Here is a 13,465-nt window from a genome sequence, read left to right on the forward strand (position 1 = left end):
AAATTTTGTTTTGTGACAATATTATTATTATATGAAACCGGTTTTAAGAGTGACAATTAAGTGGTTAATTACTACATCAAGCTGAAGGAAAAGCTTCAAAAACCAATCAGAAACCAAAAATAATATTGTGGTACCTGGTGAGGAAGCCTGGTAGATAAGTTGGTCTTCTTCTCGCTCAGGAACAACAGTATGACAAACAGCCATCATGGTCAAAAACTCACAAATCTGGGGGCATGTGGGCTATAGAGAAGGAGAAAAGGGCAGATTTGAACTATTAACATACTGATATCCAAGAAACTGTGTTTTAATATCCAAGGTATAGTAGAGAACAGCTAAAAAGCTCTTACGTGGTTCTTCTCAATGTTCTGGATAAGAGCAGGATCATCAAACTCAGTAGAATTATGACTAGTAGAGGGAAGGTGACTGCAAAAAGACAATGGACAACATAATTTCATAATGGACATTATCCTCTTAGACTTGTGTAATATTTGCCAGGGTACACGACAGATAGATTCGGAGGCATCTGACCTGAAGTCCTCCATGGATCGATCGCATTCCAGGTCTGGGAAGTGCCTGGAGACAGCATTATAGATCAGTGGCCACTCACACAAATATAAACAAAAAGTAACAGATCAATGCACCCTAATAGAGCCAGAACGATGCAAAGCACAAGGATAATGTGAGTGTATTGATGTACGAAAGCAAAAGGACACCAAAATTACCCGTATGTAATTCCAGCTATGGTGCACTTCTTAAAGTGCATGATGTTGCAGGTGAGAGTGCCAGTCTTATCTGAAAATAGATATTTTACCTGAAAAAGAAAAAGACAGTGAATGAGACGTACTGGAGTCGAGGTAGATTAAGTTAATAAGAAGAGCTTCTCCTCACTTGGCCAAGTTCTTCATTCAGATTGGATGTTCGGGCCATAGCGGGAGTGTCTGTCTCGGCGTAATACATCTCGACATCCTGTAAATACGCATGAAGAACAAAGCATTTATTCATAACGGTTGAAATTCTTAGGTTTCAGTTTGAATCACAGTTCTCTGCTCAGGGTTTTGGTACCATTTGAAAAATGCTGTATTTTAACATTGAGTTATGCAAAAATAACTCTAGAGGAGCATTTTGATAAATATATGTCACTGTATTACATATTACATACACACTAAATAATGAATACATCACTAATAGGTTATGTTTGAATAAATCTGTCATGAAAACGAGTTATTTCAGTTTATTATCGTTTAAATTTCACCATTCCCACCATCAGTTGATGCCAAAGTAATTGGTGATATTTAGTCTTATTTTACCCAGTTTATGAAGAGAGCCTGTGTGAATCTGACCACTTCTAGAGTAACCAGTAGGCTGATTGGAATCAAGTTGTTATAGAGGATGATGAAGGTCAGCAGATTGTACCAGAAGTTCAGGGAGATGTCACCTGGATAGACAATGACATAAGCTTATTTTATATACATTATGCTAAATTATCCAAAGCCTTTATTTAGGGCTAATATGTGGGAATAAGTGAAAAGGTAGAATAAATATTATAAATCCACATCTAAAAGGGCAAAGTAGGTTTCACTGAGTATATTTACCTGCACGGGAAAGGTACCAGCAAGCCTGATCCGTGTGCTGTTCGTTCCATATGGCGGCCCCGATGGAGCTGATCAGCGCCATGACCAGGAGAATCCCGAACAGAACCAGGATCTGCATGTTTGTCACACGCTCCACATTCGAGCGTTTCAGTGGAGCTTTAGTGGAATTCTGCAGGATGGAAACATTATATTAATGCTATATCCACTACCAGTCAGTAAAAATAATCTTTAATTAATTTTAATAATAATAAATGCAGTCTATTATAGATGTAAAGTCTCTAATTTACCATGTTTTAATCTATAGAAGTTATTAAAATGGTCTATAATCTATACAATTTTAAAAAAGTACTGTCAGTGTAAAGGACTGCAATACCCTAACATTCTGATAATTTACATAGCATTTACTTCAAATAATACTTTTTTTTTCCAGTTACAATTTTTTAGAATAAAACACCATAACTCGTTTGTTATAATCCCAAAAAGTTATTTTACTATTGCTGTATTTATTAATATTTCAGAAATACTTTTTAGAAATTATGAAATAATGAATTAGTCATTTTTATGTGCTTTTGTCTTTTTTTTATATATATTTCTGTTTATTTTTTATATTTATTTCAGTTTTAGTTTTAGCAATTTTATTACTTCAACTTATTTTATATCAGTTAGTTGCCGGCAACATTTTTTTAAATCTGATTTATATTTTATTTTATTTCAGTTTTATTTCAATTAACAAAAAATATTTTAATAGTTTTAGTTAACAGTAGCAACACATCCAACATTTTGAGATCCCTTACCTGCATGAGTTTAGAATCATGTCCAGTGTAGACTACAATTCCCACAACCCACTGTGTGTTCCTGAGCTGGGCGCCTCGTAACAGCACCTGGTCCGGCCCAAGTGGAACTGGGCTGTAATTCAAGCACATGGTCACTGAGTGAAGTGTGTGTATGTGTGTTATATTTTAAATTCACACTATTTCAAATACTGAACTGACATACTTGAGGTTGTCTAAGCGCAGTGTTCCAGTGAAGTCGTACAAGTGTCTGTTTGGCCCCTCACATTCAAGACGACCAGCCAAAGCTACCAGTTCTTCCAGAGACTGACAACTAGCTGTGAGTGAGAGACCCTGGAACAAAAAACAATTATGTTCAGAGCTCCAGACTTACATTTGAGGGCAATAACCCCGGTGCCACAAAGTTTGTGACTTTTCCTACCTCATACTTTAATACAAAAAAGTCAAACTTTAACAAAAATGACAAATGACTTGGTATATTATAATAGTAATTTCATAATTTCTAAATATAAACTCAAAAGCAAAACATGTGGGGGGAAAAATAACTTTTTTGGTAAACTTTTTAAATAAAAATGTTAGTTTTCCTCTTTTTTCAAGATGAATCTTTTAGTTTTACAAATGGGGACAATCTTTAATTTTAATGTGGGGGCTACCACATTAAAAATAAACTTTAAATTGGAAAATATTTAGAGCTTCGAAGTGCTGGAAAAAGTGTGAAGCATGAATGAAGCCTGAAATGAATAACGTAAAAACAGCTGACTGTTTCTGTCACAATACCACGGTTACGATTAATGCTACTACATTAAATCCATGGTGAATGCTTGCTGGTGATTTGTGGAGTGAAAAGCCTTCTAGCACTTTTCCATTCATGTAGTCGTGCAGTAACGGTATCATATAATCGTCAATTATTTGTCCGTGCTGATAAACAGTCTGTGCAGCTCAAACAAGAGGTTTTGTTCTGCTTTCGTTTCTCACATGCAACAGAAATGGCTGCTCTTATCAACTGAGAAATGTGGTCGTGGAGCCAGTGTGACCTCTAACTAAATTTAGTCGGAACGAAAAAAGGTTGCAAAAAGTTCTGATGTTACACTCTTAGAGCACATTACACAAAACTGTACCCAAAAATGTACCTGTCGGATCTTGAGGTTGGTTTCGCCATCTAAGTTGGATGTTTCAGTATAGCACATCGCCTGAGGTTCACTGTGAGAAAAACAGCCGCAGATTTTGAACACAAAACAACACAACACAAATATAAACACAACACACAAAAATATTTCATTGAAACATATTCCCAAAATCCCAATTACAACTTATTTTTCTCAGCTATAAATCACATTACAGGACGACAAACTCCACGGATACACACACAAATACACTGCGGTGCTGACCTGGAGGACACTATGACCATGTCAGCCGGGAGATGCTGGCCATTGGTCACCTTGACTATGTCTCCCACTGCCACCTAGTGGGCAGGTGCAGCATTGCAACAGCATGAGGAGGAAGAAAATGAGATTAAGAAATAGATCCCAGTGCTTGGAAACAAAGAACAAAAGGAGCAACAAACAGCAGGATGTAAAAAAAATAAATAGAAGAAAGTTGTTTAAAAAAAAAAACAGAAGTGAGAGGTGAATGAAAAAAGCAGGTGTTACCAAAACATAAATGAAAGCATCACTAACCGGAAGGAGGGAGATAATAAAAGATGCAGAAAGAGACAAAGACAGGGTTACCTGCTTCCATATGATGGTTTGCCATGCTCCGTTACGCAGAACTAGAAAACAATGACACCATCAGAAAAATAATCCTCATAAATTTATATGAACCATTTATAAAATTAATATACAGGTATATAACACAAGTAGAAATTTGCTTTATAAGAGGCTATATTTGCCCTTGAATGGGCTTTTTTTATTCTCATAAGGGCAAATTTTTTCTAAATAGAAAATTTATCATAATTGTTTTAATTATAAACAATTATGGGTGCTAATTAAAAAACAAAATATTTAAAGGCCAATAACTATTTTAATTTATTACAGCAGATATATAGACAATAATAAAATTCTATACTATTTCGCACAATTATTATATTTTTTAAATCATTTAAATGCTGATTTAGAAAATGAATCCAATGAAATGATTTGGCATCACAACATTATAATGTACATTATATATTACAAATTAAAAATGATTTTGTTACAAAAGGTAAGCTCAATGTAAAAACATTTATTAATGGTGTTTTAAGAACTTTAATTACAAAACACTTCATATTAGATGCAAGTGAATATAGATATTTGACAAATATAGGTCACTACCATGACTGCAATGATTAGCACTAAACCCATAACTTGAGAGGCCAAATATAGCATTTCAAAATATAAAAAAATTGCTCTGATTTGCCTTAGTTCATTTTCAACCCAGTTACACAGATATGATTGTAACACTCAACCTGTTGTCTTCTTCTTGTTCACCGTATTGTCTGCTTTATGTCTTTTCTGTGAGAACACAACACGTGACATATCACCGGCATTGTTCATACAAAATTTCAACTGAATTTCCAAGACAATGCACTTATCCAGTGTTGTCAAAACAAGGTTTGGAAAGTTTAACGTCAATGCAGCGCTCCATTCAGCAGAATACTCACATAATCCTCGATGATCTCCTTGATCCCAGCCACTGTCAGAATAAAGATAAGGGGCACCAGCGTTGTGTAGCGACCCGTTGGGGAGACATCAGGGATTTGCTGCATTTGAAAATACACAGATAAACATAAAATGAGATACTTCACTCTGGTGGTACAACAACATGCTTTGGGAAAGTCCCATTTAAAATGAAAAAGATAAGGTAGCAAAAACAGAATCTTAATCTGTAAGATAGGAATATAGTGTACAAGTTGTATTATCTACTCTTATTGATAGTTATGGTCCTTTTATCTCCCACTGTTACGAGTAGATTATCAAAATATCTTCATTTGTGTATTCAAATGTCATGCAGGTTTGAATGACATGAGGGTGACTGAGCCATGGAAAACACTGTATTGAGTAAACAACATAACACAAAGAAAAAACCTTTTAGCTATTTAGCCTTTTTGCTCACTATTTTTAATGCAATTCTGGCCTATCTAGTTGGACCACGTGGCAGCGGTTATTGAGAGTGACTCATAGTGGATGAGAGTGAAATAGTGGACCACTTCCAAAAATGGATATAATACACAAATGGACATGTTGGCAAATCTAAAAGTCTATTGTCAGCATAAGCAGTACAGTATGGTTCCTCAGATGGATCTCCCTTTGGAAAGACAAGACATGAGCAACACATTTAGTACTTTGAGGTCCTCAAAACACAGTTGTCTGAGAATCCCAAGAGTCATACCTGCATAAGAGCGATGAAGAGGAAGAAGGCATTAGCCGCTCGTCTGATCTGTTCGTACAAGAACCGTGGCAGGAAGGTAAGGATCCCGTATTTAGCCGTGCTAGAGGGAGAAAAAGGGAAAATTGATGTGTTTAAAAGCAATCAATCAGCTTTAAACTATTTTAAAACATCTATATATACAACCAGGGCCATAAGAGCACAAATTTAGGATTAGCTCTACTAAAAAGAAAAAAGCACTCGTAAGTGTTTTGAACCAAGCCAGGATCCATATGCTTTCACAAACACCTGACAGTTCATTGCTCACTGCATTAAATTTAGATAAACAATCCCAAAATAAGTGTTTGCGCCGTTAGGATGGATGTTTCTCGGCATGTCCGTCAATTATCTGTATTGATCAAACCCCTAAGTAGCTCTTGAATAGCTGATTGCGGCAGTAAATGTTTTACAGTCATTAAAATAGCTGTTAAAAATCCCTAAAAATAACCTCTGGGACTACAAATTTGTTTGTGTGGGTGTTTTACATCCGCATCTGGAGGCACTAAATCAAATCGTAAGCATGTTTCTAAAATACCGCATGGTCCGCGTGGTCCTCTTTGTAAACATGACACCCTACTGGGCTCATAGGCAATGAGTTCACAGCCTAACACACCCAGTGTAACCCACACTAGGCATCAAACAGCAGCTCTGTAGCTGACCTGGAAGTACGACAAGCTATCGTTGACATCAAAGAGTGGCTGAAACCATTCATATGATCCCCTTCATTAACATTCAGCGGTCCAATCACACACACAGAAACCCAAAGCGGCGCCGCCATAATGTGTAGTACCTGGGGTTACCCTAAAAGACTGATATGGATGATTGCTCTGCTGGATTTGTTGATCTGGTTACTTTGTGATTGACAGGTGACCAATTGATGCCAATGCAATGGGAAGCAGAAACCATTTGGTAAATAAAACATGAAGATTAAGGCATAAGATAATTCTTATTAAAATTTCCACTGCTCCCGTCAGAGAGGCATTATGCTGAGAAACCGATGAGCCGAAAAGGTCAGAGCTCCGTCTGAACTGAAATTAGCCAATGACAAAAGAGCTACAAATTTATAGGCCCGCCTTAATGTTGTTGCAGGAACCAAAGAGCCTTTTAGAGCAGAATCGAATCTTTAGAACATACTGGTGGATCGATGAAGTGTGTGTGGGTGAGTGAGTGTTTTCGGGACTGAAAGGCTTTTGTTACAAGTTTTTCAGAACACAATCATATACATAAAGATTCAAAAAGTGCCTTTTTGTCACATATCAAACTGATATAATAGCCATCCAACAGATAAAGAAACACTCAAGTCTTTAGAGGACTTGGGCACTTTGGAGACCAAAAGACTTTTGTTCAGGAACTGCAGACGAACTCTAGCCAAGCACAGCCCGGAACATGACCTTGGTGTACGCACAGGAAATCTCTGATGGAGTACTTCACTTAATGGAAGCTATTCAGATGTCGCGTGCAATGCATACTTGCATACATTTAGCATGGAATTTCCCTGAGGGAAACATTCACTTGATTAAAGCAGTTTTTGCAATCAATTTCATAGCATTAGAGGTTAATACGATTATTTTTATGTTGGACCATTAGGTGTTGAAACAGCGGTTTTGGTGGTGAGGCATTAAATACAATGCGCTTAGTTAAATAATGAATTCAAGAATAACAGGAAAAAACAAAAGGTTCAGAGTGACTGCAAAATAAAGGAAAAAAGGGAGGAGTGACTGGCTGATCACGCTGTCAATTGGGATATTGCCCCTCTTTGAAGAGCGCAAATCTTTCAGAATGAGTCAAACTGGTGAAAATGGACAGGCTAATTACAGGCTAAGTAACAACTTAAATCACTCTGATACCATTGCTTCAGGTCATGTCCAAATCAAAATGAACTTGAAATGACTTGAAAACACTAAATGAGCTGCTTTTTAAAGGGAAAGAAATTAAAGGAGCATTTCTAGCCAACATCAACACACTACTGTTTACTGAGAATTGTATTGCTTCAATTTATTTGATAATAAAAGATATACAAAATCTTAGTTTATTATTTGAGTTATTTTTGAAGCAACGTAAAATATCGCATATTATTATTTTTTGTGTGTGTGTTACAGTCTATGGTAAAAACACAAAATTTATGAGAGTTTTAAGCAACTTGATAAAAATGTTCAGCAGTATACACCGTTCAAAAGTTTGGGGTCAGTACTATTTTTTTGTTGTTGAAAGAAATTAATACTTTTATTCAGCAATGACGCATGAAATTGATTAAAGTGACAGTAAAGACTACTTGATTTCGATTTTTTATTTTATTTTTATCATCAAGTTTTTATTCATCAAGGAATCTTGAAAAACAAATATGCACGGTTACGGTTTCCACAAACCTATTAAGCAACACATCCTTTTTCAACATTGATAATTCTAAGTAATGTTTATTAAGCAACAAATCAGCATATTAGAGTGATTTCTGAGGATCGTCGGACACTGAAGACTGGAGTAATGATGCAGAAAATTCAGCTTTACCATCACAGGAATAAATTACATTTTAAAACATAATCAAATAGAAAATAGTTATTTATAAATTGTAGCCTAATAATACCTCACAATATTGCTGTTTTACTGTATTATTATTATTATTTTTTTTTCAAATAAAGGGAGCCTTGGTGAGCATAAGACTTTCAAAAACATTACTGACCCCAAACTTTTTAACATTAGTGCAAATATTGTAGTATTGTTTTCTTGTTGATAGTGCAATGCTGATCCTTTGCATCATTTATATTAGACTAACAACAAAGAGGGGAGTCTTTCCATCTCTTTTAAAAAGACCTGCAACTGCAACAAAAATAAAATTGTTTGCAGTATCTTTAACATTATTTTAAAACTGCAAATTTACAGTCACAAAAACACCACAATAACATACACTTGATCCCGTTCACTTTAAACAAAGAATACACTAAGATCACAATAAGACAAGGCAGAATAAATTCAAAATGCAATGTAACATTTTCCTATTCGGTACAATAAAGACTTAAATGAACTCACCTGACATGGTTGTCACAAAATTTGGTGGTTTGGGCTCGGTTGAGCAGCACGATTCGCGCTGTGGCATCTATCGGGTCCGCCTGTGATGTGGTTCCGGACATCTCATCCTCTGCCTTGCGGTAGCCGGCGGCCGAGCACGCGGGTCCTGTACCGTTCGAGTGATGGGAGAGAGGCGAGGCTAGCGTGAGTGTGCGTGGAAGAAGACAAGAACAGACATAGAAAATGTAGTTTACAGTTCAGTGCGCTGGCCACTAAACACTACTACTGTGTGCTGCTGATGCAAGCCGCCCCTGGTGTCAATGACGTTTCCCTCTGTGCAACGCCCTCCCCGTCTTTCATTCCCCCCATCCTCCTCCTCATCATCATCATCGTCGTCCTCATCATCATCCACGAGCAAAAGCTCCGTCACCAATACAGCAACAAACGCGACGCCCACGGGACCCCCTGTATAGAATGTGCTGATGGGAGCACAATGGCGCAGCAAACACCTTTGTAGGAAACCTTGTGCATTTGTTTATCTTTATAAAAGCCTCTTTATTCCGTGGGAACACCTGTTTATTCACGATGCGCTGAAACGAAAAGCAATGAGACAATGTCTGTGTCTCAAAACCAAGCAAGCTGCCTACCAAGAACGCATTTTAGTCACCATACGCCCCTGATTCGAACATTTATAATATTATGTCGGAGAGTCATAACGCGTAGGCATACATCTTTCCCATTATAAAGCGTTGCGATGCCGAATATATTTTTTTCTTTTTTTTTTCTTTTTGACGCTCTGCAGAACTTAATTTTCGCCGTCCGAATGAAATAAAATGATTTTACAAGTAAAATATTATCAAACTTACGTTACATCACAGTCATACTATTTTAATTTAATAATTATATTTATAATAACTAAGGGATAAACGTGTGTATATTAAATAATATTTGATTTTAAAATGAATGAAATGAACTATAAATAAAATGAAAATAATATAAATGAATCGATAAAAATATTACTTATTCAGGAGTAGCCTCGAGCTTACAACTGATTGGTCAGTGAGGTAAACGTTAAGCGATGACGTACAGTTTCGATGCGTCCACCGTAGAAGCGATTGCAGCGCGTCGCGTGGTGGTCACTCGTAGCTGAACGCAGCGATTCCCTCTCAAATGTTGCAGCATCACAGACCAATGCCAAATGAGTTTTTCCCGCACATAATAAATAATGTACGCTTGGTAAATAACAGCTCTATCTAGATGTGACAGGAGAGTTTACCCAGCTGCTGCATGATCGAAAGCGGGCGTGGAGAGATGGACTACACGCGTCACTTCTCCCATTCCAGTCAGCCTCTCTAAAATACAAGCCCCGAACCCTCTCCCACCGTGTCATTTGGGTCAATCTGTGGACGTTTTTATAAGTTTCACTCCGTTGTGTCTTTGCAGTGACAGAAGATGGTTTCCCTCCAGACAGCGCGCTTTCTCTGTCCGCTTCTAACTAACGTTACAGCTCTACCCGCAGTCAGACAACACAAAAACCTTACATTTAAAGGCGCAGGCACTGCACTGCTCGGGAGTCACACCGGTGTCCACAATATGATTCGAAAGGGACTAAACGTGGTTACTTTTACTTCCTGTTCATTTGCTCCTCCTTGTTATGATGGTAATTTTACCTAAAGGCACAAATATCCTATGTTGTGTCTCGTGTTTGAAGGTCAAACTGTCATAGCAGTAATAGGAAAATATAAAAGGTTAGCAGCTTACAAGATTAAAACAAATGTGGATAGGTCAAACAAATAAAGGTTAAAGAATACGTCATTAAAACCATATAGACCACTGATCTGAATATTATGTGATTTATTAACATGCACAATTTGTGGATTATTAACATGCAGGCCACATTTTATTGTTAACCAAAATATTTCGCCGTAAACCATAAAGTCTCAAAAGGATTGACTTACAGATATTGATTTCAATGAAATAATTATATTAGCCTATTTTAAAAAAATCCTCAAAATAAAAAATATATATTTTAAAAAAAATTATTATTATTATTAAAAAAAAAAAAGATTAATCGATTTGACAGCAGTGTAAGGGGCAAACTGCAGATATTTTTATAAGGCTCCACTCTGTGTCTTTGCAGTGATGACTGAAAATGGTTTCACTTCAGAAAAAAAACTATATGTGTTTTTACCTTTTATGTATTTTTTGCTAATTTGCTTGCAAGTAAACATTATATAATTGTTGCTTGAGAATCTTACAATTGACTTTTCCCCCCATCTAGACAAAACCATGCTGTCTCTTGAACCATATCTAACCCTTTATCTGCTAGTCAATCGTGCAAAACCATAAACCAGCTAAAACATACCCTCATGATCATGCTGGGCTGTATCTCCATCAGATCTTAGATCTGCAGTTCTCTTGCTTGGTATAATCTTTAGTTATGAGGTGCAAGGTGTAAATATAGCAAGCACCCATCTCTTTGGTGTCAAGGCCAGTTGACCACTGATAATCTTGTCACTAACTGAGAATTGTGAGAACTTGTACTTATGTGCGGTGTTGTGTATTTTAGTGCAGAAGACACAGGCCCTTAAAAGTGTTTTTACGGAGTCATAGATTATGTCTATTGTCTCTTTCAAGGTGACTTCAGACTTAATTGCAACAAGAACTATACACTGATAAAAATGATTTTGTGGTGAAGTAAATACTTCAGAAAAAAACAATGTAATTTTCATGAAAAAGTTCGTTCAGGCAAGAATTAAAAAACTAAGTAAATTCGATAATAGTACTCAATTCAAGTTTGTAGAAATTAAATCGTAAATTGTAATAAAATGAAGTAAAATTACTGAACTTTTCTGATACCGGTGTTTCCATCATGCACTGGGCCTTGAATAATTAATGCAGTTGATTTTTCACTGTTTTCAAATTTGTTATTAAAAGCGTAGTTTAAATCAATATTGTTATATTGTTTGAGTGAAATATATTACAAAGTAAAGTTTAAAGAGACATTTTACACAAACTTGTACTAAGTTACAGTTAATTTTTTGCTTTGTTACTTGCACTTAACTTAATTGCACTTTTACTTAATTCCATTCCTTAATTTCCTTAATTTACTTTTAAAGATGTGTGCAAAAATATGCCAAAAAAAATTAAGTACATTTTCCTCATTGTTTTTTTCAGTGTACAGGTGTGAACTAGTGAGTATAGTTTAAACAGTGGCTCTCTTTAGGATCCAGACTTTACATCATACAAAATGATATTAATAAAAAGTCCTTAAAATCAAACATGAGACATATTAATATTTCAGTTATTAAAATGAACCGCATAGATCCAATAATATGCAGTATTATTAACATGACACTAGGCCAAATATTGTATTATTATTAGTCATTATAGATTTTGCACTAAAATACTATAAAGTTTGATGCATATTTAAGGTTCAAAATAAATAAGTCTTTTATTAATTTGTATTTTTTTTATTAATAAGCATATTAATTTTGCTATCCTAGCACAATTATACACTCTAAAGGCCCATCCACAAAAAAACCGTTAGTGTCCACACCAATATTATAACATTCTGTTTATTATAAGGGCATGCTGCAGTTACATTGTCTGCCACTTTAAATGCTCAAGGTCTTTAAAGTCTGGTGGATTTGATTTTAAGAACTATATCATTATTGTTAGTTATTAAATGGTCCTTTACAAAGAAACGGTTTATACAGAACCTTAAAAGGGTTCTGTCAGAGACGCTTTATTTGTACCTTTAGTGGTTCATTTTCTGGATTTTGTTTTAATTAATTCATTTTGTTGTGATTCTGTATTTATTATGATTCAATTTTAAGAATTAAACAGCTCGTAAACACTTTATCACAAGAATAAAATGAAAGTATTATGCAGTCATTTAAAACATTTCTCCTTATAGGACATTTTTGGCTTTTAAAATTGGTTCTTTAAAATTGAGTCAAGAACCATAGAAGCTTTTTTTTTCGAAGAGTGTCATTTTATTATTTGCATTTATTTCCACCAGTGGAGAACCAAACATTTCCAGATAAAGATATCAAAGCAACCCTGACAACAGGCGTTCATGAGAGAGTTTCTAGGACATACTCTAAACTAGGGCCCAAAAAAATCAGGATTAACACACTTTCATCGTGCATCATCACATCTCCCGCTCACACTTTCAATCTCTTCCTCATACTTATTCTTCCAATCCCCAACTCAGCCATTCAATCTTAATGATCGATATAAGGCCCATGAGATGTGGCTTAAAAGTTTATTCAGCGACAGATGAAAGCTTCAGTTACTCACTAATGGCCAGACCGGCAGACACTTTGTACCTGATAAACATCACAGAACCGGAATCAGCAACATACTGGTAAACTATTTCCATAGACTGGACACATAGCAGTTTCATGAAGGCAACACAGACCCTGGTTAAGATTATCAACAAGTACTCAATTCACAAGTTTCCCAACATGTGCTGATAAAACTGGGAAGCTAAGAGCTGCACTGACCTTTGCCCTCAGATAAAGACCAAGAAAGAAACAATATTGTTTCGTTTTTGTGCGCCTAAATCACACCCAAACACTGTCACAATTTATATATATATATATATATATATATATCACCAAGTTTGACCCTAGGCCCAGCGTGGGGTGAGTGAGGAGATCTGGCCATCCG

At 35.9% G+C, this 13,465-nt stretch overlaps 1 protein-coding gene across 11 annotated transcripts in view; it reads right to left on the minus strand.

The window, feature by feature from the left end:
- The window catches only part of atp8a2 (ATPase phospholipid transporting 8A2), a 61,766-nt gene that overhangs the window by 39,066 nt on the left and 9,235 nt on the right, over positions 1–13,465 (minus strand). For 3 of the 11 annotated variants that reach the window (XM_089125486.1, XM_039666997.2, XM_039667000.2), the window contains 16 exons: positions 8,810–8,954; positions 5,750–5,849; positions 5,022–5,120; positions 4,827–4,872; positions 4,111–4,151; positions 3,772–3,845; positions 3,514–3,583; positions 2,589–2,716; positions 2,387–2,498; positions 1,593–1,761; positions 1,308–1,435; positions 889–966; positions 723–811; positions 529–573; positions 348–423; positions 135–240 (listed from right to left, as the gene is read on the minus strand). In XM_089125486.1, coding sequence (XP_088981612.1) covers positions 135–240; positions 348–423; positions 529–573; positions 723–811; positions 889–966; positions 1,308–1,435; positions 1,593–1,761; positions 2,387–2,498; positions 2,589–2,716; positions 3,514–3,583; positions 3,772–3,845; positions 4,111–4,151; positions 4,827–4,872; positions 5,022–5,120; positions 5,750–5,849; positions 8,810–8,954 — 1,506 coding nt within the window. The other 8 variants (XM_089125481.1, XM_039666998.2, XM_089125483.1 and 5 more) reach the window with 6 other exon arrangements.

The sequence above is a fragment of the Pimephales promelas genome, chromosome 22 (assembly GCF_988280905.1).
Source record: "Pimephales promelas chromosome 22, fPimPro1.hap1.1, whole genome shotgun sequence".
Taxonomy (NCBI): Eukaryota; Metazoa; Chordata; class Actinopteri; order Cypriniformes; family Leuciscidae; genus Pimephales; species Pimephales promelas.